This window comes from Polypterus senegalus, chromosome 12, assembly GCF_016835505.1.
Source record: "Polypterus senegalus isolate Bchr_013 chromosome 12, ASM1683550v1, whole genome shotgun sequence".
In the NCBI taxonomy this organism is placed as follows: Eukaryota; Metazoa; Chordata; class Cladistia; order Polypteriformes; family Polypteridae; genus Polypterus; species Polypterus senegalus.
Window position 1 is genome coordinate 76,646,475 of NC_053165.1, and position 27,606 is coordinate 76,674,080.

The 27,606-nt window shown below is 47.2% G+C and overlaps 1 protein-coding gene across 7 annotated transcripts; it reads right to left on the reverse strand.

Annotated features, from left to right (window-relative positions):
* Positions 1 to 26,955, reverse strand: LOC120541086 (uncharacterized protein PB18E9.04c-like). Of its 7 annotated transcripts, none has more exons than XM_039772382.1 (25): positions 26,803 to 26,955; positions 21,061 to 21,122; positions 18,059 to 18,157; positions 15,166 to 15,686; positions 13,921 to 14,673; positions 13,024 to 13,088; positions 11,963 to 12,114; positions 11,707 to 11,816; positions 11,483 to 11,544; positions 9,472 to 9,608; positions 7,864 to 7,988; positions 7,726 to 7,784; positions 7,506 to 7,651; positions 6,194 to 7,203; positions 5,797 to 5,861; positions 4,486 to 4,634; positions 4,134 to 4,237; positions 3,995 to 4,056; positions 3,768 to 3,907; positions 2,330 to 2,460; positions 2,184 to 2,242; positions 1,965 to 2,110; positions 1,693 to 1,790; positions 1,288 to 1,377; positions 1 to 1,200 (listed from the first exon to the last, which is right to left on the reverse strand). In XM_039772382.1, exons 2-25 carry the CDS (start codon positions 21,098 to 21,100, stop codon positions 1,195 to 1,197), a joined length of 4,329 nt encoding a protein of 1,442 aa, XP_039628316.1. In that variant the 5' UTR covers positions 21,101 to 21,122; positions 26,803 to 26,955; the 3' UTR covers positions 1 to 1,194. The 7 variants fall into 7 exon arrangements, with proteins under 7 accessions (XP_039628316.1, XP_039628312.1, XP_039628318.1 ...); XM_039772378.1 differs by having other exon boundaries at positions 13,921 to 15,489; positions 15,568 to 15,686; positions 26,803 to 26,954; XM_039772384.1 differs by having other exon boundaries at positions 13,921 to 14,428; positions 15,281 to 15,686; positions 26,803 to 26,954.
* Positions 26,956 to 27,606: the final 651 nt, after the last annotated feature.

The window sequence follows — 27,606 nt, forward strand, 5'->3', positions numbered from 1 at the left end:
AAACATATAAGCATCTAATATTTATTTATTAAAATACAAAGCTTTTAAGTTAGCAAATAACATCAGAACTAAATAACACTTTCAGCAATCCTCAAGCACTTAGTGTATGAAACAAATAAATACAAGTCAGAAAAACAGCAGAGCGCTATCAACTTATTAAACACACAGGTGCGGAGGGATACTTTATGCTTCCTAAGCACAGTCACCGTCTCCTGTCTGCGAGTCTTCAGTGGTTCATCATCCATCAAGATTGAGAGGTACGATTTGGTTACTTCTCTTGTAGTATCTTGAAATTCTCACCATTTCTGACCCACTAGCAGACTGGGCGAGTCATCAGTGCCCCCCATCCTTCATTGATTTGACGCCAGTCTTGCATGTCCCTTCAGGGACCTGGCCCCCTAGTTTCTTTTCCCTATCTCACAGAAATGAACTGTACGTTTAGTCTAATGCGCAGTGCTGTAATTTAACACTCTTGTCTGACCGAGGAATCCAGAGAGACAAAGTCTCTCAAAATGATTGACAGTGTATAAGTGACAAGTGCAAACAAAGCTGGGAAAATGAGCTGACCAAAGGCATAAACAGACATTGTTGTCAATCCTGCTTATTTTCTGTATTGTGAAATTAAACATTTGGTGTTTCTTTAAATCATGGAGTAACATGCATGGTGTAGCAGGTAGAATCTGAGCTGGCTTCAGTTTTATGTGGACCTTAGGGAAGTGACACCCTGCTGTGATGAGCAGCAGACTGACCCTCAGCTATGACTTTCTCAATCCTTTACATGTCACCTGGGGCTTGATAACCAACCACTCAGTGAGTTGAAGGGCTACTGGCTTAGCAAAGCTCCTTCTGGTAAGACTGACATGCAGTCAAATGTGCCTGTTGCTGGGTCATTTATTAAAACATCTTGAAGAAACACTTGGAAGTATACAATAGGGGATAGCGTCTACAGTTTGCAAGTATGTGAATTCCAGTGTTCTGTGATTGATTCTTAGCTTTATTTATTTGGTGTGTGAAATCAGACTTTGAGCTGGATCACTGAAGAGACATTTGAGAATGAGGGAAAGGATTCAAGATCTGTGGCAGTACAAATAATAGAAATCTAAATTAATTAGAACTCGTCTTCTTTTGTGCAAGTTTAGGACAAAGTAAACATCTAAGTATTTTTAAAGAAGTCATGTCTTCAGTGCACCTTTCCTAATCCTGCAAAGAATAGAGAAGAACAAAAGGTAGTTACATATACAGAGTCTTATGGAATCTCCAATTCTCAAAGCCAGAGGACAAACCTACATCCCAAAGAGGAATCCTCAGGTCCGCGCTGCTGGGTGTTTTGAGAGTGAAAGCATGGGACAGTTTCCTACAAGCACCAGTCTTCACGAGCTGAAACAAGACGAAAAATGAATATGGAGAAGATGTACAGGTATATGGAATGAGAAACAGAAAAGCATTCTGTTCAGGACTGTAATGCACGGTACTATAGTGATCATCAAAAACTGGTATATGACTTTGTTCGTCATAACGTGCCAGTAAACATTTCCTTAAGGCCAAAATGTTACAAAAAATAAACATCCTCCCCTTCTATAAATTCCATTGCTGCAATTTTCTGGGTGCCACACCAAAAGACAGTAAAGTGACTCATCCTTGACTCAGCCTAAAATGAATATTTCTGTTCTGCATGAACTTCTAAGCACTTACAGCAATAATGATTAGCGGGAAGCACAGGATGGCCAAGCCACAAAGCACGATGATGGCCACAGCAAATCCTGGGAATGGCCTTGGAGTGGATGGAGTCACTTGAAAAAAACAAATGAAATGTGAGCCAATAGCACTGCTGTCTTGTTGGGACAAAAAGCCAATAGGTGAGGAGAACTTGGAAAGCCAAATGTACAAAACCAGCCCACTACACGTCACTTGGAGACACAGTTACAGTGCCATGTTGCCAACAAGACAGACATACAACTTATTACCAGGAACAAGTGATGCAGGATCGATGTCAAGTCCCGATAAGGAGAGTATGCTGATTCCACTTGCAAGAGTCTGCTGTATCTGCTGTGAGCTTGAGCCTATGTTGCTGCTGAATACAAAGCTGCTGCTGGCCACGACGGAGCCTGGCCTGTGAGGACAAACAAGAGTGTTACACAGCAGAGGCAGTGCTGACACAATCTGACAAAGCAGCTAATACTCACGTGAAGCTGTTGATGAACAACTGCTGAAATCCATTCTGGTTTGAAAAGAGCACGGATACCTGTGTGGACAAAGTCGCAGAGCTTTAAGATGTGCAGTCCTACTATGAAGGACAGAAATGCACAGACGCCATGTGAACAGTACTCACCGTATTTATCACCTCTTGGCTGAGGCTCATGAATTGTGCAGAGCTCTTGTTGCTAAGTGTGGAGTCAAAATTCTTGTTAGTTATTCGGAAGCTTTGTTGGAATGTCTGGTACTGGCTTTGTGCAATGAAATCTGCGGAGTTAAGGGAACAAAAGTCAAGAGGCAGCAGCACGGGATCATGTGTGTACGCGGGATGATGAATATGCCCCCTTTGGCTATTTTCACACCTTAGTTAAAAGGGACTTGGAAGATTTTTGGCACATATCATTGTCTTTCTTTTCTGACTGTTCAAATGACTTAGTCATAGTATCAATGTGCTTCTGTAAGACTCTTTTGGGGGACACGTGTGCCATGTCCATCAGAGAACATGCAGCAATTGGGCTGTATTAGAAGGGGACAGTTGCCCCAAACACTTAAGCACTTCTCTCATTTTCTGTTTGCGTGCTTAGTCAGCACTGAACTCCATCTTGATTTTCAGCACAGAGATATGACAAAGGTCACATAAACAGTGACATACAATTATTTGGGAAGTCTTAAGTTTCCAGAAAATCCTGATTCAAGTGTAGAAGCACAGGTCACATTCAAGTCACATGTGCCTGTATCGGCCTTATAACCTCACACCAAAGTGGTCTAAATCCAGACGAAATCTAAAGAAAGATCATAGCAACACTGGAAAAGAATCCGAATTGAGCTGCCATGTGAATGTACCCTAGGAAGTCCAAGGAAGCACGTCTGCCTCCTACTAGATGCCCTTCCTCTCTGACTGCTTTGCCCGGACGTCCATCTCAAAGAAGAGATTACCTTTCTATAGGCCTTGGCCACGCCGGACAGAACAAAGGCTTTGAGTGACAATTTGACTTGGATATGGGCAGATCAGAGAGAGAAAACAGTCCTAAGCAAGATGTGGTAGCTGAGCCATCAGCCCGAAGTAAAAGAAAAAGCAAATGGAAGAACCTGCTGGAATCGTCAAGTGAACCGAGGTGACATCTGCCATCAACAGCAGATAAGAAACATTGGCCACAAGTGAAGTATATGAGGAAGATGCACCAGCTTTCACAGAAGAGAGATCTGGGGATGTGATTAAGGTGTCCAGCACTGCTCGTGTGGAGGAGACTTAGGGTTTGCGTTCCCTGGCATGTGAGGTTTTAGAGCAGCTGTTTAGTCGGCTCCTTGATTGGGATGTCAGGCTGTTGAACTGTTTAAGTTTTCACATAACACAGAGTGAGGCTGCGTGGTAGCCACTGTTTCGGTTGCTTGACTATGGCGTAGGATAAAAGAGAAGAATATGGTGCATGTGCAAGTGCGGTGTGACAGATGAGATGGCCTCATTGAAACTGAATGAAATTAACTGAGCGAGCTTCATGTGGATGAATAAACAACCTGGGGTATGGCATCCAAATCAGGTGTGTTGGGTCTGCCAGTGGCAAACGCATGCTTACTGTTAATCTTCACAGAAGAAATTTGATAAAGCACAGGACTTGTGCTGGCTACAAGACCCTGAAAGACATTGTCATCTGGGAGCTGGAGCGTTGTGTTCACCACCTTGTCTGTCACAACTTTGGTCCAGCCGTTGCTGTCACTGTTGGGTAAAGGAGAAGGCAAGTGGTTAGAAGAGAAGTGTGGTAGGCAGCCCATAGCCACCTTGGCACTCGGCAGTGATACTCGCCTGTAGGTGTAGTTGCCGCTCACACTACTTGCATTATATTTTGCCATCAGGAAAGGCTGCAGCTGAAAGGAAGAAAGCAAGCTGCTGGTTAGAAGCCACGTGGGACATGGCGAGATGCAAGTGCTTTCACGGTTCTTACCCAGCTGTCCAAGATGCTGTTGAGCTGAGGTGCACTTGAAAAGCCAATGAGGACGATGAGCTCGATGTGCACAGTGATGGGCCCCAGAGTCCGCACAGTTACATCTGCAGTGAGACACAAAAGAACCCAAGGGCTCGTTTACTGGGCGTTGAGTTCACAGGACCGAATCATGTTATATTAAGAAAGCATCCACGGCTCACTTCTCCGGGAATTGATTTTGGCTTGATTTGCCAGTGATTATCAGAGTCACACAACAGTTGAAGGGACTGGGCACTTGTGACATTTTAAAAACTGGGCTGGATGCTGCTGGACCAGAGCCCATTCAGGAGCAGAGGCAGCATACTTTACTTACTGTTTGAAGAAATGGTGCTCTCATTGATGTTGAGGGTGCTCAGCACACCACTGTTTATTCCCTGTACGACACTTCGAACCACTTCAGTACTGGTGACGTTGGTATTGGCATTGAAGATGCAGTCAGCCTCAACTTTGATGGACCCCGAGCTGAAGAAAAACACAAACAGTTGACTGCTGGAGTTTGTGTGTGCAAAGGCTTCTCTTCCTTGAGGGCTCCCAGCGTGCTTGCCTTTCCTTTACTCTCCCCTACTATTCCATTTTTTTCATCATAGTACCAACTCAATTGAGGCACACTTTGCCATTTGTGATTCATTCATCTTTGACTGTCCCCTTGGGATCTCCATCATTGACTCTTGTCTTTCAGAAAAAGAATTCCAGCTTGATAGGTACAATATGTGTTTCACTGATTCAGGTGTTCTTGAGGAGTGATGTGTGTGTCACAGGTGTAAGTGGTGATTCACCTGCCCCGAAACTGACCGGCTGTGCTACCCGTCTAAGAGAGTGTGTAATCTTAAGTAATCAACGTAGACTTCAGCAGTAACGTCTGCAGTGAACCATCTATTGGAATATAAATTGTTACGCTTGTAGGAATAATAAGCATTGCATTTGTCATTTGAATAGATGGTACATCACACACATTTGTAGTAATAAAATACGTTACTGCAAATATTTGTGATGTGCCATCTGATGGAATAGCAGAGACATAGCAACTGGATGGACACAAAGACTCTTATCCTTTTAGTAATGTGGAATTGTAATATGTTAAGTGGCAAAAGTTGTGTAAAGAACACGACTGGCACAGAATATCAAAAGGTGCACAGTCACTAGATCCCTATACCGTGTCCTTGCCCATCTCTCATTCAAAGTAGAAGTGTGTATGTACAGTAGGCATCATATAAAAGGGGAAGCCATTTAATTGTCTAACAGGGTCAAGATGAAATTGGGAAAGAGTGCACTCAAAGACACAAGTGTCCCGTCTCACATGAACACTGTTCTGGGCAGGACACAGACAGCACTGTCCATCTGCTTGCCATGTTTGATTTTTGTATGAAAATAAGTGATGGTGCAAACAGAGGGGAGAGATTTCAAGTGTCAGGTCCTTGTCACTTCATCCCCTCTTTTCTGATGACATTGTCATCACAGGTGGCTTTTTAGAAACTTTGCAATCTGAGATGCAGTCTTCTCTGCTGTTCAGTCCACTTGAATCTCAAACTGCACTTCAATCATGAAGTGCAGCAGCATCTGAGACCGAGTTATTTATGTGGTACGCCCAAAGACTGAGACTGGGACGCACCACCTTCATTCTTACCTGAGTTTCCTGATTTCAGTCCTGTTAAACTTCTCCTTGAACTGGAATATGAAGACCTTATCAAGCTAGAAAACGTAAAAGCTGAAAGTTAGTGATGCACCGCAGAAGATGAAACATCAGCTCTAAAGAAGCACACAAATCCAACGAGACCCCACCCGTTCAGCCAGAAAGCACAGGCAAGCTCACTGGACTGGTGCCCAATTGCCTGTAGGCATATTGTGTGGCAGGAGAAGCAATCATTGAACCACATGGCTAATTGCACCTCTCCAGGTACAGAGCTTAACTGTACAACTGTTGTGTACATTAATAGACAGAAACAGTGCAACACAATGGCAAGGCATAGCTCTGAGTGGTGAGCCCAAAGCTATCCAACTGGAGTAGAAAAGTAGGCACTCACTGCACTGATGATCCGACCAGTGATGTTCTTGTATGCTTCTGAAGCCGGATTGTTAAGGTCAGGTGTGAAAGAGTCCATAATGGTGAACTGAAGACTCACAGTTGAGTTGGCACTGCTGCTTGGTGTGCTGGTGGTTGGTGGGTTTGTGCTGGTGGCGGTCGTCACGGACGTCGCAACGGTTTGTGTAGCTGTGGAGTTTGTGCTGGTGGCGGTCGTTACGGACGTCGCAACGGTTTGTGTAGCTGTGGAGTTTGTGCTGGTGGCGGTCGTTACGGACGTCGCAACGGTTTGTGTAGCTGTGGAGTTTGTGCTGGTGGCGGTCGTTACGGACGTCGTAACGGTTTGTGTAGCTGTGGCGTTTGTGCCGTTGGCGGTCGTCACAGATGTTGCAATGGTTTGTGTAGCTGTGGAGTTTGTGCCGTTGGCGGTCGTCACAGATGTTGCAACGGTTTGTGTAGCTGTGGCAACGGTTTGTGTAGCTGTGGAGTTTGTGCCGTTGTTCTGGATGGTTGTTGAGGTTGCGTTATTTGGAACTGCGGTCGTAAAGGCTGTTGTGTTGTCTTTACCTGTAGCGGTTGTGTTACTTGGAGCTGCAGTCATGGAGGTTGTGTTGCTGTTTGCAGCTGAAGTTGTGAAGGTTGTGTTGTTTTGCACACTTGTTGAGGTTGTGCTGTTTAGAGCTGTAGGTGTATTGTGTTGTGCAACGGTAGAATTTGTGCTGTTATTCAGAGGTGGTGATGCAGAAGTGATGTTCCCTTGCATAGTTATTAACGTTGAATTGTTCTTTGGAGCTGCACTAGTAAACATTGTATTGTTTTGTGAAGAAGCAGAGTCTGTGTGGTTATTTGGAGCTGCAGTTATGGTGGTTGTGTTGCTTTGTGTAGTCCCATTAGCAGGTGCCATACTGGTTGGTGTAGCTGCTGCTGGTTGAGTTCCATTGGCTTGTGTAGCCTGAGGTGCAGAGCTGGTGCTGTTGGGCGAGGCTGTGCTGGTGCTTGTAGTTGTTGTACCTGTATGACCAAAACAGACAAAGCAAACAAACAGACTCAAAGCGGTGAGTAGGTTTTCATTTTGATTCTCTGCTTCACATGATTGGCTGTACTGTACTGTGGACTTGTTGTCTGTATGTACCCCCTTATGTTTATTGGCCTCTTGCTAAGAATGAGACACACTCTCTCTTATCCACATTTGCCCTGACCATTGCATGCCATGCTGTTTGTGTCTGTCATCTGCTGTCTAATTCCTTGCCTGTTCTTGTCACTAGTTGGTGGGAGATTTGCAAGGAAGAATATGACAGGAAAGTTGAACTTACTAAAGGTGCTGAATGAGGCCGGGTCAATGACGATACCATCTGCAGTCAAATTGCTTGCTCCATTCAAGATGACCTGTTGCACCTGAGCATCAGAAATGGTGTTCTGCTTGAAGATAAACTGTGTATTGGCAACTACCGAGCCTTGGCTGTGAAGAGAAGAAAGTCTGGTGTTTAGTCAGAAAGAATGACAGCAAGCCCAATGAGCGTGGCAGACACTTACGTAAAGTTGTTGATGAAGACCTGCACGAAGTTACTCTGGGACTGGAAAAGTGAGGCCAGCTGTGGAGTGAAGACACCATATGTCAGTCGGAGATGCCGTGCAATGCCCAGGTGTCTCACACGACTCTGCAATACTTACAGCACTGTAAATTTTCGAGTAGCTTGCAGCAAACTCCGCGGACCCTTTGTTGGTAAGGTCGTTTGTGAAGTTGAGGCTTGTAATTCGCAGAGAGTAGAAGAAGCTACTGAACATTGTGTTGACTCCTGGGGGTGACAATCAACAGAAGACCAGTCACTTGCTGCATGTAGCCCTTCGTGTGGTGCTGTGTGGACTACACTGGACAGAATGGAGACGTTTGACTGTGTCACAGATTGGGATGAAAGTGGCGGTACTGTCTTTGAATTTCTGTCACCGAGTCACTGATAGATGGACCAAACTTGGAGTTGCTTTACTTCAGGCCATCTGAATTTCACCTCTAGGTTAATGGATAGCCGTTTTCAAAAGTGGACACAAAGAAACAGCAACTCCTATTTGTCTGATGATGAGCCTTAAGCCCTATTTGGATGGGATTAGCTTTACAACAGCAGGAGGGATACATTTTTTCCCCAGAGCACCTCTGTAATTTTAGTCACCTTCAAATCACTGAAATGCTGGGATTTTACTGACCTGTTGATTTGCAGCTGAACCTGTGCTTATTTGTATCAACGGTTTATAGACAGTAAAAGTCTCTGTGCGTTCACATTTCTGCAAAGATTACAATCTGTAAAAAGTTACTGATATGAGCAACTCAGATGGTCCTCTGGTAATAATTGCTTTACCCCTCCTCCTGGTAACAAATGAATCCATTATGAATAATGGTCAGTGCTCTTGTTACTGCAATGTCTTGGCTTTCCAGGTCACACTACTGCCTTTCAACATTGCTGCTTCACTGGTGTGACTTGTGGGCTCCAGTGGAGGTTTCATGAATGACGGCACCTTCCGTACTCACGGCTGGAATTTTGTGGCCTGCATTGGCTGCCCTCACTTTGTGCTGTAAACGGTGTGCCACGAGGAAGTGAAAGGGGCAGCAGGAAGCCCTTAGTGAACACCTTTGAGCTTACACCTGTAGCAGACCATACTGACGAGACTCACTTGGTCACTGGGGACAACTGCGGTGACAGCAAAGCAGTTTTCATGGCAGTACTACTGCTATATACAATATATAGATGAAATAGAAAAAAATGAGTGGTAGCCCATATGAGATAGAATGGTAAGCTTGAAAGGCACGTCCATTCACAATGGTGACTTGTATTTTCTATTAAAATAAAATGGAGTTGTGTCTTTAATGCACTCTTGATATTATGGTACTGGAGAATGGTGACACCATTTTATTCATATGTTCAAGTTACACTCTTTCTGTACTCTGAACACATGCCAGTGCTACATTCTTACCATCTGTCTATATAAGAGTGCTGTACCTGCCTCAGTATTTAATGGCTTGTGCCTTTTCTTGTTTACTGCTCATCTATCTACTTTATAGAGTGCCACGTTCACCTATTCTATAGTGCCTATTGGTTCTGGAGGGAGGCGACATGGCACACGTTATGTTGGATGATCAAGTGACAATTTGCCTGTACTCTGTATCCTTGACAGTATTATTGTGTCTGCTTTCATGGTTGAAATTGACTTGTGTCCATGGGACTGGCCGAGGAAGACAGGTGACCATATCAAGCTGCAGGCCTTAAATCGGGTGGGCCGTATACTCACCATTCACTACCAGGGACGTCTGGTCGTAGTTCACCGAGCTGTTTGAGTGAATCTGCTGCAGCACCACGGACTCTGGCTGAATGTTGGGTGTGTTCAGCTCATAGTTTGCCGTCATCAGTGTCCATCCATTACTGTTGCTGTTTCAGCAAAACACAAGGACACCTGCTCAGTCCACACTTTTAAGTATTGATCTTACAAAATCGCTTTAAAGTGCACTCCAACCTAAAATGAGCATTTTTTAATCTGCTACTTTCTCCACATCTCTCTGTAAAATGTTTGATCTCATGTTTTTATGGACTTGGAGATAACAGCATTCCCGACACAGTAGGCTTCAATGCATGCCAGTACTGCTCTAACGTCCCTGAAAAACTCCACATCCACGTGTTGCGTCACCCTTAAGTCAGATGAGCAGTTGTTTGCTACAACATCCCACACACAAGTACTTCTGCTAAAACAAACCATTTCTGGAAAGTTCTCTCATGAAAGGCAGGGAGCGTGCTTACACAGGACGAGTCTTTGAAATGAACACCTGCCTCTTCCCACCGCCGGTGCTTGTTAGGCCGTAACATCGTATTTCTGGCTTTTTGAAACTGCACTGTTGATTTGACCTTCTGCTTGCTGAAGCTCCTGGGATCTGCACAAATGCAGGGCTACCTTCCACCTGGTCGTGTTTTCAAATCTAATTGAACTCCTCTGGCAGACCACACTCCACAATGTTCTGATGATGTGAAGCACCGTAGTGGCCAATTAATGAGTTGTGACTTTGTCAGCACTCCTGACCAATGGATGGCTGGGGAGGCGGGTCTTCAGCCCTTTACAAAAGGATTCCCCAGATGTTTATTTAACAGAATTTTGTGTCTGGGACATCACGGGCCATACGACTGGCTGTCTGACAGGATTGTACAACACACGTCAATTGAAATTTTTTTATTGAACATTTTGAGTGTTTGCTACTCGATCATCTATTGTGTTGGGAACTTATTTATTTCAGTTCTCCATAAAAACGTGAGATTAATAATTTTTTTTTCTTTGCCCATTGATACACAACATGGGGTGAGCAAAGTACAGTAATCCCTCGCTATATCGCGCTTCGACTTTCGCGGCTTCACTCTATCGCTGATTTTAAATGTAAGCACATCTAAATATATATCACGGATTTTTCGCTGGTTCGCCGCTTTCTGCAGACAATGGGTCTTTTAATTTAGGTTACATGCTTCCTCAGTTTGATTGCCCATTTGATTTCATACAAGGGATGCTATTGGCGGATGGCTTAGAAGCTACCCAATCAGAGCATGTATTGCATATTAACTAAAACTCCTCAATGCTATAAGATATGCTTCCCGCGCGGTGCTTGTTTGCTTCTCTCTATCTCTCTCACTCTGTCTGCCTGACGAGGGGGTGTGAGCAGAGGGGCTGTTTGCACAGAAGATACGGACGCTCCTCTACAAAATGCCGCTTTATCGCAGTGCTTCTGTATACTTAAAAGCACGTATTGATTTTTTAATTGTTTGCTTTTCTGTCACTCTCTCTATCTCTCTGACATTCTCTGCTCCTGACGGCGCTCCTTTGAAGATAAGATATGTTTGCATTCTTTTAATTGTGAGAAAGAACTGTCATCTCTGTCTTGTCATGGAGGACAGTTTAAACGTTTGGCTAAAGGGTGTTATTTCATGTCTAGAGGGCTCTAATAATGTTAACAGGGTGGGAGAGTTTATAAGGGCTTAAAATATATAAAAATAACCATACAAACATATGGCTTCTACCTCGCGGATTTTCACCTATCGTGGGGGGGTCTGGAACGCAACCCCCGGGATCGAGGAGGGATTACTGTAAAAGATACAAAAGAAATCTACTTCTGTGGAGTAAAGCACACAACTCCCTGCCGAAGTGTCCATCTACAAGTGAGCTGGAGTGTCCCCAAGATATGGTGGAGTTCAGGAGTAGCCAAGCTACTTGGCAGCCTGGACAGGTGAAGGGTGTATGCAGTTTACAACATTTTAGTGCCACTTACCTGGTGCTGACATTGCTGTTGATGATGGTCCCATTGTAGGCCAATGAGAGGATGACCATTAGCTAGAAACAAGCCGAGAGAGAGAGAGAGAGCGGGATGAGTTGTGGATGACCAAATGTCTCCATAAATCAAGGCCATCTGAACACACAGAGCAGAGTGATGGTGGTTCAGCAGAATCACTAGTGAACAAACCACACAACATCGGTCAAATAAAGTAAGCGTACCTGTTGCTTGATTATGGAGGTCAAGTTGTCTGATTCTGGGGTGCCAAAGCTGGTGAGGACGATCATCTGGATCTGTACAGCGAGAGGAGGCAGGGAGCCGAGTGTCACACCTAAAGAAAGGTAGTACAGTCGATTGTAGACAAGATAACAAAACGTTCCCAACAAATATAAGAGGAGAAGTGGCAGGGTGGCCCATCGCCGATCGTGTATCCATGACGGTTCTCATCATACTGTATCTGACACAAGAAAGACTTACTGTTTGACGCTATCGTATCGGCAATGACACTGAGGTTGCCCAAGGCGTTACTCAGTACTCCAGTTGCCAGTGTCCTCACCATGTCTGAAGAAGATGGGGCAGTAGTGACTGTTTGAAAAATAATACTAACATTCGTGATGATGGAGCCATTGCTGCAAGGAATGAGAGAAACATTACTGACCATCCATGACCAGCCTTCAGTGCCTGCAACACGTCCAAACACACAAGCCTACTGCAGCTGGCCATCTGGGCATACAAGGGAGGAACTTGGCCCTGGTAGTTTGCTGGCAGTACATAGAACTCTGGCATTCTTCAGGGTATCTTCTGCGTCTTGGTGATCGAAAACTGAAGGTTTGTTGGTACCACCAACTCCACCTCTTCCCATGACTATCTGAACCCCTCTACAGCTAATGATGTTGACTGATATCACATTGAAACTTCACCAAACTGGACTGAGCTTTTTAAAGCTCAACTTTGGATCTGTGAAAATGTGTGCTGGGGGTGGTCTTGGTGATCGGAGCACTTTTGCTCTTTTTGTTATACCAGCATACACGGCACGCTAACAGGGGACACATACACCACGAGTGGATGAGGGAAGCAGCCAAGCCTTACACTAAATGAAAAATGTGATGTTCACATATCTCCAAAGTAAACTCTGGAAGAGGTGGATTGACCAGCTGTGCAAGAGAACTTGGCATACTGCCACTGCTAGGCACCTTCTTAGTGCTTGGTGGTCACTTGGCCTGTGCAGTGCCCTCATCTCCGAGCAATCAGCCTTAAGGTTGCTGTTCCTCAATGCTTTCCATCTCATATTTGTACAGCCAGCCTAAAGCAGTGAGCAAAGTAGGAGTGCCAATGGTGCCAAAAATGCCAAAGAAAACAGCTAGATGAGAATGGGCACATTCTCCAAGTGATTTCAAGTTACAAACATGTTGTGGTAATGGTGAACACAAGTGTGGGGCTCAGTCTCACTTGGACCAGACAACCATGCTTTACCAAAACTGCCAGCTGCTCTGGTGAATGTCCCCAATTCCAGGCTCACATCACTCCTGAATGCTTACCTGAAGCTGAGGATGTCCACTCTCTCAAAGGTTTTTGGGAATTGCTTTCTGTAAACACTGGTCAGCTGAAAGAGTCAAAAACAAAAAGGCTGGATGATGTGCAGTGCCAGTGTGTGGGCACAAACGTGCACCTCTGAAGTCTTTACTTTCTGCATGGCTGGAGGTGGCTTTGACCCCATACCTATCAGCTGTGCCACTCATCTTTTATAACAGGACTAACTCTCAAATTCTGAACCCACCTACAACAAAGGCAACATCCACTTCTACTGGGCCGTATACCTTGGCCTCCCTCGCATTAAGCCAAACCGTTCTCGTCACAGAAAAAGACCTCAGCCATCAAAGGCAGACTCACTGGGCTGGAGGCACACCCTGGCCCAAGATCTGGATGGTGTGAAGGACTTAGTCTTGGAGCCAGTGCAGCCTTGGCTAAGAAGGCGGCCAACCTAGAAATTTAAGGGATGACTGAGCTGGTGACCTCCAAGAAGTGGAGTGCAAACACAAGGTACCAGGGAGTGCCACCCCTTGTGCTGACAGCAGGAGTAAATTGAGATCAGACTGCGCAACAAGCAGCCAGATAGAGCCATGGCCACCAAAATATCAGACAGAAGGAGAACACCACCTTTTATACAGAGACCCATTTTATTTTATATAGCGCCAGTCTGTAGCCAACACATTTTTGGTACATTTAACATGAATGCACTGCCAGGTGGTGGGACTCCCTCACAAGGCAGTGCCAGCGATTGAACTGGCATCCTTGTCCTTTAAAGGCCATTCCTTATTTCATTTTCACTCTCTCTCTTAGGTTTTGCTTCATCCACTATGTGAGTGAGTGGGCACTAATCACATCAATAAAGCGTGTGGGACAGATACCAGGGCATGATGAAGGGGCACACTTACCTCGCCCGAGACCTGATCACTGAGAACCTTGAACTCTGGGGACGACCTGTTGGAAAGTTCACTTTTGAATTGCTGATTCATCTTGAATACGACGGGGGCAGCCACAAGGGGCAGCGTGCTGGTCACCGTTGGTGGAGCTGTTGAGCTGGTGCTGAAGGATGACAAGTCAGTGGGGCCACTGGAACTGGAAGGACTGGGAGAACTGGTGCTAGTGAATACACTGTGGGGATTTGTGCTGCTGGGCAAACTGGGAGGAGTTCCATTGCTTATTGGAGTGGGGAGCACTGTGTTACTGGGCGAACTGGAAAATATGTCATTGCTAAGAGAAGCTGGAAGCAGTGTGCTGCTGGGTGGACTGGGAGAGGCGCTATTGCTTAATAGATGGGGAGGCAGTGTGCTACTGGGCATACTGGGAAACAAACTGCTGGTTGGACTGGGAGAAGCTTCTTGGTGGAATGTGCTACTGGTTGGACTGGGAGAGATGTCTTGGCTTAATGCGCTACTGGTTACGCTACTGGTTGGACTGGGAGGGACCTCTTGGCTGAATGCACTACTGGTTGGACTGGGAGGGATGTGTTGGCTGAATGCGCTACTGGTTGTACTGGGAGCGACGTGTTCACTGAATGCGCTACTAGTTACACTACTGGTTGGACTTGGAGAGATGTCTTGGCTAAATACACTACTGGTTACACTACTGGTTGGACTGGGAGAGATGTCTTGGCTAAATATACTACTGGCCGGACTGGGAGGGACCTCTTGGCTGAATGCACTACTGGTTACACTACTGGTTGGACTGGGAGAGATGTCTTGGCTAAATACGCTACTGGCCGGACTGGGAGGGACCTCTTGGCTGAATGTGCTACTGGTTGGACTAGGAGGGACGTGTTGGCTGAATGCGCTACTGGTTGTACTGGGAGGGACGTCTTGGCTGAATGCACTGCTGGTTACACTACTGGATGGACTGGGAGAGATGTCTTGGCTAAATACGCTACTGGCCGGACTGGGAGGGACGTGTTGGCTGAATGCGTTACTGGTTGTACTTGGAAGGACCTCTTGGCTGAATGCACTACTGGTTGGACTGGGAGGAATATGTTGGCTGAATGTGCTACTGGTTGGACTGGGAGGGATGTCTTGGCTGAATGCGCTACTGGTTGGACTGGGAGGGACCTCTTGGCTGAATGCGCTACTGGTTGGACTGGGAGGGATGTCTTGGCTAAATATGCTACTGGTCGGACTGGGAGGGACCTCTTGGCTGAATGCGCTACTGGTTGGACTGGGAGGGACGTGTTGGCTGAATGCACTGCTGGTTACACTACTGGATGGACTGGGAGAGATGTCTTGGCTAAATACGCTACTGGCCGGACTGGGAGGGACGTGTTGGCTGAATGCGCTACTGGTTGTACTTGGAAGGACCTCTTGGCTGAATGCACTACTGGTTGGACTGGGAGGGATGTCTTGGCTGAATGTGCTACTGGTTGGACTGGGAGGGATGTCTTGGCTAAATACGCTACTGGTCGGACTGGGAGGGACCTCTTGGCTGAATGCGCTACTGGTTGGACTGGGAGAGATGTCTTGGCTAAATATGCTACTGGTCGGACTGGGAGGGACCTCTTGGCTGAATGCGCTACTGGTTGGACTGGGAGAGATGTCTTGGCTGAATGTATTAGAAGACGCCGTGCTGGAATCAGCTGAGCAGGTTGTGTTGTTGGGTGACATGCAGTTAGGGGATTCATCAGCCGAGGTGACGTTGCAAACTCCTGAAGAGACTGTGAAGAAAAAGAAAGTTAAAGGACCATCATTACTGTGCTGCATCTGAGGAAATGCCGGCTTTACAGATCAAATGAGTTCATCGAGTGGCCAGTTTGAATTTCATGTGAACCGTGAAGGTAAGAAGAGGTCCACGAGGTGCCCCCGTTAAGCCAGTAAGCGCATCGTTTCAGTGTTGTCTGCTAAAGGCCCACAGTCTGGTTTGAAGCTGCGCAGGCTTTTGGGGAGGTGATGCCAGGGAGCAGAGTGGCACTGGAATGCTGTCAGACTTTGCTAAAGACTGACGGGTGTAATCGCAGGGCGGTGGGTGTACTGTGCCCCTCACAATAAGCGAGCTCTGAGTCTGTTGGTAGCCATGCAGCCCACTGCCTATTCAGGGTGTCACCAAAGCCTGGTGGTGTTCAGTGAGTGTGGCACTCGTGCGGAGAGCCTGTTAGTCTTTCATAGCCTGTGTTGATTTTGTTTCTACTTATTATTATTATTATTATTATTATCTCACATTGTTGGCTTTGTATGCTCACTAGGGCCTATGTCCATCTTTGTATTTCTGGGCAGTGCCAGGAAAAGTGCTGAGAAAGTTCTTTTAATTTGAAAGATTTCCAGCCAAAGAAGTAGTGAAGTTGCCCAGATTAATTAATTTTATTATCTGAAACTTATAAAAAAAAAAAATGTGGGCACACCCTGGCACAGGGGCCCCAAGACAATGGGAATACCACAACTGCTGACCTGCTCAGTGCTGGGACTTTTGAACCAAAGCCCTCTGAACTTCTTACATGCCAACAGCAAGGGTCTGGAGCACCAAGAGAACGTCAGCTAACAGTGAAGAAGCGAGAGGACGGCGAGTGTTGGAGTGCAAGAGGCTGCGTTCGTTTTGCTGACATCCAATGGCATTTCCCAGCAGAGCCTAACGTGGACTGAGCCCGGCATGATTTGCCATCCAATCTCCATGTAAACCTTATGTTGCTATTGGCTGTTGTTCTTGTGGGTATCCTGATGGTGCAGTGACTTTTCACAGTGCATTACCAACACTGAACCTACTCGATTTTGTGGAGCTTGAAGACGCAGACCGGGGATGTTTGGCAGTTGGCCGATCGGGGGCTGCATGTGATCCCAAAATGTTGTCCTTCTAAGTAAGATGGTGGTTTTTGGTATAGCGGAGTCCATGAAGAGGAGTGTGCCGCTCAGTACAAGAGTATCGATTGGGCTGAGGGATGCAGAGACAGCCGGGCCTGCAAGGGGGCGCTCTGCTCACAGACCTGGGTGATGAGTTCATGCACGCCCAAAATTGGGCAAGGTGACCAACCCAGTAAAGGCAGAGCCCCGGATTCTGAAACACGCATACTGTACACGAGACCGTATCTGGAGTTCTGCCTTGACAAAATGCTCTGACGTCTTGAAACCGTGCAAAGAAGAGTTAAAAGTCGTCACTGGCTGCCGTGAGACCGAAACTGAGCATGGAGCCTGTGCCCCCTGAGACGTGCGGCTGAACTCTGCACTCTACATTCAGCTCACCAGCATAAATTGAGCAGTTTCACAAAGTGGGCAGCACTGCTGCCTCGCAGTTAGGAGACCCTTAAGGGTTCGCTTCCCGGGTCCTCCCTGCCTGTGTGGAGTCTGCATGTCCTCCCCGTGTCTGTGTGGGTTTCCTCCCACAGTCCAAAGACATGCAGGTGAGGTGCATTGGCGGTCCTACGTTCTACCTTTGTGTGTGTGTGTGTGTGTGTGCCATGCGGGGGGCTGGTGCTCTGCCCAGGGTTTGTTTCCTGCCTTGTGCCCTGTGCTGGCTGGGATTGGCTCCAGCAGACCCCCGTGACCCTGTGTTAGGATATAGCGGGTTGGACAAATGACTGACTGACCGACAAAATGGAAGGCCTGCATTTTCCACGTACTGCATGTCTGCTCCTCTGACCTTGTGAAGCCCACCCCAGCCATTCCTGTTTCTTCCAAACATCCCCGTTGTGTTTCATCTTTCGTTTGTCTAATCAAGTCAGGATGCGATACTCCTGCGTGGGATTGATTTAGCATTAGGGGGGTTTTGCCATTGTGGATCTGCTGTTATCCCGTCCCACCTTCCTTGTCTTGTTCAGAATGATGCGACTGGCGGCCGGAGACCCTCCAACTCGACCGTCCTTAACTGCAGCCCAGTTAAGGGTTTACGCGGCCAGATAACGGGTGTCTGTGTGCTTAGCCGGTTTGTCTCCATCTGAGCTCCTGGGTCTCAGTCCATTTACGCCCCACAACTCAGCATCCTCAGTTAGACGCCCCTAATGGCCTTGTTTCTGTATAGATGACCACTGTTGACGCTGCGCTGCCGTCTTTGTTTTGCTGGGACCCTTTTAGTATGTCACGGTTTGAGGTCGGCGTTACTTACTTGTTGAGGTGGCGTTGATCGTCGAGTTGTCACACTGCGTGGAAACTGCTTGCGTCGTGACGGTAGAAAGCATCAAGAGCGACCATATTGACGCGAGTCCTGTGTGAACAGAGCAGAGGAAGTGTTAGTCCAAGGCGGACTCGCCCTCGTGGCTCTTTACTGTTCAAGTGAATTTAGAGAGACAGGTTTACACTGCACGTGTGGCAGAATAATTCAAGATGTTGATTCAAGAACTGCACTATGCAAATGTTACACGTCCACACACAACATGAAATTGAAACTGTCGCTTTCACCCATCATGCCTTAGAGCGGGTGGGCTCTAGTGGCTGCTCAGTGTTTGATTGGTGCGTCCTCTTCCAGGAGTAGATTTTCGACCATCAGAGTCCTGATGAGATGATGAATTCAGAGCTTCTTAAATGAAAGCAGCCTCCCCACGCAAGAATTGTGGGCACCCTTTTGAGCACTCCTGCCCACCACAGACCTCTGTGGTCTCAACCTTGGAGTGTGCCCACTGCCAGATGCCTGCTGGTGACTGCGCACTGCTTGCCTTATGTCGCTCACCCAATTTCACTGTCTCTCTCAGATCCTTAGCTGTTGACTAGATGTGGTGGCCGACCTGTAGGTGCCTTTCCATGCTTCGCGGTCCACAGCAACTGTCCTTACCTGATCGAGGACAAGCCGTTGGCTCCTCAAGTCTTGCAGAACGTGCTTGATGCTAGAGCCACGTTTTCTTGGGTGCAGTTTGTTGTATTGTCCATTGGGTCCACAGGAGTCGATGCGGTCTGAACCCAATCAGTAGACCTGACCAAACCATCTGAGCGGCCGCTGCTGGATCTGCTCATCTACAGTCGGTTGTTGCGCACGTTTTCCGGATGACTCCGTTTAGGATACGATCGCAAATTGAGCTGTGGAGAATCTTTGGCAGGCGTCACATTTGAAATACCTCGAGTTGCTTCTGGTCCGATTGAAGCCATGGAGCCAGCATCCATAGGGCAGACTCGGCAGGATGAGCGTGACATTTTGGTGTTCAGGATGATGTTGGGCTTCTTCCACAGGCACCACTCGAGTGAGGTGAGTGCGGCAGTGGCCTGTCCAATTGGACTGCGGATCTCCTTGGTTGATGGTACTTTCTTCCTTTGGACCAGTTTCACAATCGGTGCATCACTCTTACTGTTAATTGATCTTCTAGTTTGGTGTTCACAAATGTGTCTGCTCCTTCCTCCATGGACCTTTAATGCTTACATTTCCTTTGCCGTTTTCCTCTCTTTTGACGAGGCCTTGTCTCTGGACTTTGCTCACCCAAGCGCTGATGTTTCACAAGGGGCTGAGCAGACAGGACTGAATACAAGAGGGCAGCACCATACACAGCTTGCCTGCCTGTGCGGACACGTCAGTGTGGCACTCGAGTCGAGTCGCTGCTCCTGCCAGCACTTGGGTAGGATGAAGGCAGCAAACTCTCCAGAAAAGAGAAAAACAACCGAAACTTGAAGGTTTAAAGTTCTGGCAAAACTGCAAGTGTTTCAGGATTTCTTAGAATTGGTGACAGCCAAGAATGACTACCATCCTCGCTCGTGAAAAGGGAACAAGTAAAAGGCTGCAGCCCCGGGGTTTGGCTTTGTGAACTGGGGAGCCATCACAGGAGGCGGGGCTCTCAGGACTGCTCGACCAATCAGCAGCCCTTGAACCTTGGTGAGTGAAAGCAACAAAGCTCTTGGCATGTTGTGTGAGGACACTGCAATAAGAAGACGACTCAATAAATACCTAAAGGTGGAAGGCACAAATACAAACATATTGTGAGACATGTAATCATTGATGCTCATATATCAATTATGATTATTCAAATGAGTCTGAAATATTCCACCACAGACGTGCATTACAGATAGCACACAAGTCACAGCAGAAAGAGAAAACCCCAGTGGTCATCGTGTCGAAAACGTGGCGTCTGATTTCAGAAGATACGGGTGCTCTGGTCTCAAGGAGCACATGGGCACGGATTCAGGGTTGGGGCCACTAGCGGTCACTTGGGGCAGAGAGGAGACCCCTAAAGCCGAGCATGTTTGTCAGAAGGCTGTGCTGGATGAGAACAGCTGGCTCCTCGGCTACATGGAAGGTGATTCTTGAAGGGACCTTGATGGAGGTGTGTCACCTGAAACAGGTGCTTGTCACTGTCACTGAAGGATTTTTAGAATGTTTGAACAATTTGGACAAAAACAGAACATTCAGCAGACCAGTGGGCTTCACCTCATGTCATCAAGTCAAGTGTTGAAGGTCCCCACAGGCCTACTCGGGCACTCCCGTCTGTCAGCTGTCTCTAGTTAGCGATCTTTTTTAACCTCTCTGTGAAGTTTGCCCTTGAGAATTTCCCAAATGTTTCCGCGCTCTTGTTGAACAACCCGTTTTAAAGCGACGGCCCTGGTCCTCTGCCCTGCTTCCTCTTCACTCGGGTCACCTTTTATTCCTCCTCACTCATACCTCCGTTAATTAACCAGTCTTGCTGCTCTCCTCTGGACCTTCTCTAGTGCTACTTGGTCTTTCTTGAAATAAGCAGACCAAAACCGCACAAAGAGTGCTTTGTAGCCGAAGGACAACCTCCCTTGACGTTGTGCACTTATCGGGGGCTCCAGCGCCTTGTTCATGTCCACTGCATGCCCACTGGATCATGACTCCTAGGTCCTTGTCACAAGGTGTACTTTCACGGGTCAGACCCCCATTGTGTACGCCGACCTAGCATTTTAACTTCTTAGGTCTAATACTTTACATTAGCAGGGTGCAAGTGAGAAGGAAGGCCACCAGGAACCCCAAGGCTGTGGTGACTGGCACTGACACTCGTCGCATTGCCCAACCTTTGTCTTGATTCTTAATTGTCTGACAAAAAGGAAGAAATACTTATTTCCACATGTTGTCTTCTTAAGTTATAAGAGTGACCAACGGGCCGCCTAGTTCTGGGCATCACAGGCACCCAGTGCACCCAACCCTTGCACTTGGCACCATTGAACACTCACCGATAGGTGGCAGGAGCCTTGCCGCTCTTCCACGGCCCATTCTTCTGCCACGAACTGGACTTCTGTGAAAGAGCACAAACACAGCATTACAGGTGAAGCGGGCATGTAGATTACGAGCGATCAGGATTAGCAACGCTGTGCCACACACCACGCTTGGACAGACACTTCATATACTGTACACTCATCTGCATGGCATACCTCTCCACATGTCTGCCTATGAGTTTTGGCACTGGCAAATGCCAGTGCAATGCCAGACAGACCCCTCCATTCATGTACTGCAACAAAGGCCCGCGGTGAGCAACCTGTTGAACCCGAGACGCCAGACAGAGCGATTCAGCGATACTGGCGTGATGGAGGGTGGCGTGATGGAGGGTGATGTGCCAGAGGCCCGCTGCCTTGTGCAGCATCCTAGGGCTGAATAGGATGTGCGCCCGTTAACACGCACCCTCACACACCCACCCACTGAGTTATTTGGCTTTATGGCCCCCCACTGCTCAGCCCTCCCTGTCACACAATCGCTGCATTGCACAAATTCGTTTTCTGAAGCCATTGTACTCATTAGAGGATCAAAAGGAGCCTGGGCATGAACCAGCTCCACCACTCATCTGGCACACATGTCTTCACTCACAGAGTGCCAAGTTGAAACCTGCCAGTCCTCCTAACCTTCATGGCTGAAAACCCCATGTGGATGGGAGGGTGCATGCCAACTCCAAAGGGGCAATGACTGGGCCAGCACTGTAATGCAGCAGAGAAGCCACCGCACTCCACCGTGTCTTTGTGTGTGTGCTGTTATATTATATGAATACAATCTCGGAAGGAGATGAGACGTGATTTTCTCAGAGAGACACATGTCCTGTGATACGAGACTTTGTGCCAAGAGATTTAATCACGCCCGGGGCCGGACATTAAAGACAAAGAGTAGATGACAAATTAGAACGTCATAAAATATTCAAAAATGTTGGCACGGTACACATGCAGAGCAGGTTAGAGATAATGGAAGAAGGAAAACTAGAAAGTCTCAAAAAAAGGAAAGTAAAGATCACATGAGTGCAAACAAACAGAAATTATTACTCAGTGAAATAACAGAACAGCAAAAAGAGATCAAATCTATCGTTTGGATTTCAAGCTAAAGTCGGAGACTTGCAGATCGGCTGATTCGTGTTGCCCTCAGTCGTGCGTCTTACCAATGAAGAGGCCGATCCGCGAGAACGAAAAGATTTGTCGTTTGGTGAAAGTGAAGTCCACACACGCGGGTGGCAGAGACACGAAGTGACTGGCACGTAGCGCAGGCTGGGGAGGTTGGCGAGCAGGGGACCCCCTAGTTATATTAGATTAGATTATGGGCTGGGGCCCCACCAAGGTTTGGTCCGGGGGTCCGACGCATGTCGATGTGCAGCTAATGTGCAACTGGGTGTGTTTGTTGGTCATTCAGGGGGGAGAAGCGGTAGACCTTCAGCACAATGTCGGCATTAAACCCTTCTGACGGGACACTTCACCAGATTATTCATCAAGGTCGATTAATCCCGTCACCGGATAACTGGTTTGTCGGGAAAACTGATCAACTTCTCTATTCCGTTTATCGAATTGTTAAATGAAAAGCGCGATATGTGGAAATGTTTGTAATGTACTGTTGATGACGGTGGAGCTCATTTGAAATCATTATTGTTACTTTAATGGTGTCATTTAAGATGAGGTAAATAGACTGTCAGGCAGTGATTCATTGTTTTGCACCATGCGCGGTGTCCCCCATTCGGCGCCATGAGTTATGCGACCCTTCATCTCTTCACCTCTGCAAAATCCTCGCGTCCAAAAATTGGTTTCTGTTGCCAGCAGTTGTACTGAAGGGTCACACTGAGCACTGGCACTGGCAGTGATGCACCTCTGCCATCTTGAGCCTGCCGCTTTATGTCATAATCATCTTTTCATCTCCACTTTTCTCTTTTAGTGATCTTCACGTGACACATAGTGTGTGTTTAGAAGAAAAGCGTGGACTCTTCTTTTATTCTAAGGCCATTGTTATCTATGGCTCTGCTGTCTTTCCTCTCCGTGGGTCTCAGTACAGTTCGGCTTCTCTTGTTTGGATCCTCAGATTAAAAGTTTAAGAATGTCTGCATATCAGATTTTTTTTTTGTATTACATGAAAACTTTCAGATTATTATGTCATATTATCTTACATTATGTGATATTAGATAAAATGTTATGTATCCCTAGGGAGTGATTTGTTTCTTACAGAAGCTGTTTAAATGGATAGATAGATAAATGTGAAAGGCACTATATAATAGATAGATAGATGTGAAAGGCACTATATAATAGATACTATATAAGAGATAGATGTGAAAGGCACTATATAATAGATACTATATAAGAGATAGATAGATAGATAAAACATCCACGTATCCAAAGAGCGACCCTACAAAGACCGAAGGCAGAAGGTGGCATGGCTCTACCTAACTTCCAGTTTTATTACTGGGCAGCAAACGTACAAGCGATAAAAACCTGGACACCAATAGATGAACACACACAGGCCTGGAAGTAAAATCCTGCAGTACTTCTTTATATTCCCTGCTCTGTGTCCCAATAAACACACGTTGTCACCAATAGACTGATAACTCAGTTGTGCTCCACTCACTCAGAATGTGAGCCAATGTAGAAAGCATTTTAAGACGGAGAAGCTTCTATCTGTGGCACCTCTGCAGGAGAACCACCTCTTTCAACCCTCGCAAACTTATACAGTTTTTAATATCTGGAAAAGATTTGGGATTAACTTGCTTCGAGATCTTTATATAGACGACGTCTTTGCATCCCATGAATAATTCCATTCCAAATTTAACTTTCCAGCTTCACATTTCTTTCACTATCTTCAAATCAGGAACTTTGCTAAACAGAACCTTCCCGATTTTCCTCATCTTGCACCCTCGTCCATGATGGAAAAAAATATTGCTCAATTTTGAGGACTCATCTCTGCAATATATAAAATTATTTTACAGTCCCTTCCTTTCAAAGATCCAAGAGGACACTCGGATAAAGATCACCATCTCAGAAAAGGAGTGGAAAACAGCAATGCAGAGACTTCACTCGAGCTCCATATGCACAAAGCATTCAATTATTCAACTCCAAATGATCGATCTGATCTAACATCTGTCTCGCCCAAAACCTCCAAAATGTTTCCACGACGAGATCCAACCTGCGAACGCTGCAGTCAAGTGCCAGCCTCACTGGGTCACATGACACCAAATTAACTTCATTTTGGACCAAAATGTTTAAGTGCCTTTCAGACAGCTTGGGGGTCCCAATCCCTCCTAACCCACTAACAGCTGTGTTTGGTGGGCTACCAGAGGGGCTTAAAGAGGAGAAGGACAAACAAACTGTGGTGGCCTTCACTACACTTTTGGCACGCAGACTTATTCTGCTAAACTAGAAGAATCCCGACTCTCCTCTTTTAAGTCGGTGGGTGACGATGTTTTATATTATTTGAAATTGGAAAAAATCAAATTCTCAGTCAGAGGGTCTGCGCAGAATGTCTTCATAACCCGGCAGGATCTCATCAGTGATATTTTAGAATAATTTCTTTTCTTCTCCATCCGTCTCTATTGGCCTATCAAACTCATCAGTTTAGGTTTGTTTACCAGCCTTAAGTTTTACTCCGTTGGCATTGCTCTCTGCCAGGGTGGGGGTCGACTTGTTTTCAATGCTACTTTTTGTAAAACTTGATTGATTTGTATGGAATGATTACAATAAAATTAATAAAAAAGATAGATGGATAGATAGATAGATAGATGAAAGGCACTACATAATAGAGAGATAGATAGATAGACACGCACAGAGGTCTGAAGACACACAGAATGCCTGAAACAGAACAAAAGTCCTGACTTGGCAGGCCCACCCCCGGGGGGCGCTATACCGACATATTCCCATTTGTGTAAAGGAGCCCCCCATTGCGTTTCTTGACACACTTCTGCTGAAGGCTGAAAGTCCTCGGTGCTGGTGTGTCAGCGAGCGGACGTGAATCATTGTTCATAATGGCGCTCAGTTTGCTTTTAGTTCCCTCCTTTTCTACGACTTCCAGGGCGTGTCCCGTAACCGAGTCTTGCCTTTTAATTAGCTTTTGCCCAGTGGGCCTGTACCTGTTTTGGACCCCCATGTACTCGTAGGTGTGCCCCATCTGAGAGTTTCTGCCGGTCACCTGACCTGCTGTTATGTTTCTAGTCACAGGAGTACAGAGTGGAGTGAAGAGCAGACAGGGTTAGGGTTAGACACCTTGTGGTGTCCAACTGTCCTGGTAGTGACACGCGTCCAGCACTCAATCACGCACACAGACACTGTCCCACTCCCAGGCCGTTTAGGGTCACCCACTAATGTGACACACACACACACACACACACACACACATCCTTAGGATATGCAAACAAACCCAAGTGATAGGTGGAGAGTCGCACTGTGAGGCCACAAAGCTGGACCCTGCGCTGTCCTCTGACCTACAAGAGGGTCACGTGATGCTGCGTCTGGCAGGCGGTGGCGGCCACACTGAGCCGTGAACAGGCAGTGCAGGTTTTCAACTTAAACAAGTTACACAACAGACGTATTGAAATTCCCATAACCACCACCACCCACCCCTAGAAAACAAAGGCCACCATGAAGTCCTCGGCATCCTGGGTAACTTGTCTGACTGGATCACAAGCAGGTTGCTGGGCTCCACCTAAGGCGCTCGTTCTCGAGGTCCCTTGGCTTCCTCCCTGCCCTCCTGACACTAGCACGCCACTTTAACGGACTCCATGCCGCCCTGCTCTTTAGGCTTGGACTCTTGAAGTGCCATCCAGGGTCCTGCTTTATTTGTAATCCTGATAGTCTGGCGAGGTGCCCACTTGGACGCTGTGTGCCAGTCCTGATCACTCAGATAAAGTAGAGCATGGTGGTGCCAGCTGGGAATGGCTCTATTGAAAAATAAAGATTGGCGACTCAATGGCAACCCATGCCAGATGCTCTTAAAGGTGGCATTACAGCAGGCATGAATAAAGGAGAATCCTTGAAAGATTCCGACGGGGCCTTCCTGACGCGGTGGACCACTTTGACACCAGAAGACCAGACGGGTGGGATGGGCCGCTTCATCGATCTCCCCACTCCAAAGCCTCGAGGTGTCTGCCCCGGCTGTGTGGACATTCGAGGTTTTTCCTTCCATTCATGTCAATGAATGCATAAAGCTGGCATTAACAGACAGTGGGCACCTCTTAGTGTGCGTCTGCATGTCTGGGGATGGGCACCATCTGGTGTAATCCAGTCACTTGGAGTCTGTTGAGAAACATGGCACCTCATCGTCACACTGTCCCCACCTTGACCTCGTGTGTCAATCCATGGCTTGGTGTTTGATTGCCTCAAGTGGCCATCTGGTGTCCTCGGACTTGTCCCCCCTCTGCATTCCCATTGTCTCCTTTGAGGTGAAGAATCAGTGGGCTCTGTACACTGGAGATGCCACCTGCCCGCTGGCATTTGGTCGCCCATGAGAGCACAAGAGACAGGCTGAGGGCAGCCAAAAGCAGCACATCTGGTGGTAGGACCATCCATTTATCAAGACGGAGATGGGCTGGGGGCGCACTGGCAGCGCTCCTCATGTCCCTCAGCCAATGGAAACGTGGCTTGCATCTGTAAGTCACCATTCAGTCCCCTCTGTGTCCTGATGGCTACTTGATGCCACTATCACAAACAATACAAAGTAGAGAGGCCACTTGGGCTAGGCGACCGACTTACCTCCGGAGGATGAGCAAGCTCCCACCGATGTCCTCTGTCAGGCTGTCAGCCCCTTGGCTTGTGTCACAACGTCAACTTTCTTCTGTGGACGGTTAAATCTGCAGGTCACCTCAGGGAATCACACAAGTCTGAGCGTATCCTAAGTGTCACTGAGACACAAGGCATCCAGGAGTGAGTTTTGTGAAGGGAGAGAAATTTCCTGGCCACCCCTCCAGTGACAGAGTGACATTCCAGAGAGATGCCTGAGGTGACACACCTTGAAGCAGTGAGAAAAGAGATAAGGTCTTAGCAAACAGCCTGCGGGAGGAGCTTATCTAGGTCTGATGCCACGACACTGAGGATGCTGAGGAGGGTGACAATGTGGGCACAGAAGAGCTGTGGCTCCCTCGCCCTCATGCCCCTTCTTGTTTGTTTTCCACTTCTTGTGAATGCCCTCTATATACAGTAGCACCTTTCAGGAGGAGCGCACACTCCTCTGCTTCTCACTACCCCGTTACTAAGTGAGTGCCCACCCCAAGCCCCCATTAGCCTCCCACTGACCCTTCAATGAAGTGACATTTCGGCAGGCAATCAAACTACACGACCTATTGAATGGGCACAGGTGGGCAATGCCGCAGAGTGCCAACAGAACAGCACAAAATGAGAATAAATGAGAACCCCGAGTTGGTGAGGGGCACTCATTGCGATGGTGCAGGTCAGCGAGGGGCCGGCCAGGGTGCCACCCTAGTGATCCCAGTAGGGGCCATGATGTGCTCAGGCATGACGACTGCGCCCGCTGACTCTGCACACGCAAGCAAAGACGCA

Coding starts and splice junctions, on each gene's coding strand:
- LOC120541086 (XM_039772377.1), bottom strand. CDS start 21,100: ATGGGCCGTGGAAGAGCGGCAAGGCTCCTGCCACCTATCG. Junction 4,635..5,796: donor ACTGAAATCAGGAAACTCAG/GTAAGAATGAAG, acceptor GTTTTTCTTCAG/CTCGGGGTCCATCAAAGTTG. Junction 1,378..1,692: donor TCCCGCTAATCATTATTGCT/GTAAGTGCTTAG, acceptor GTCTTGTTTCAG/CTCGTGAAGACTGGTGCTTG.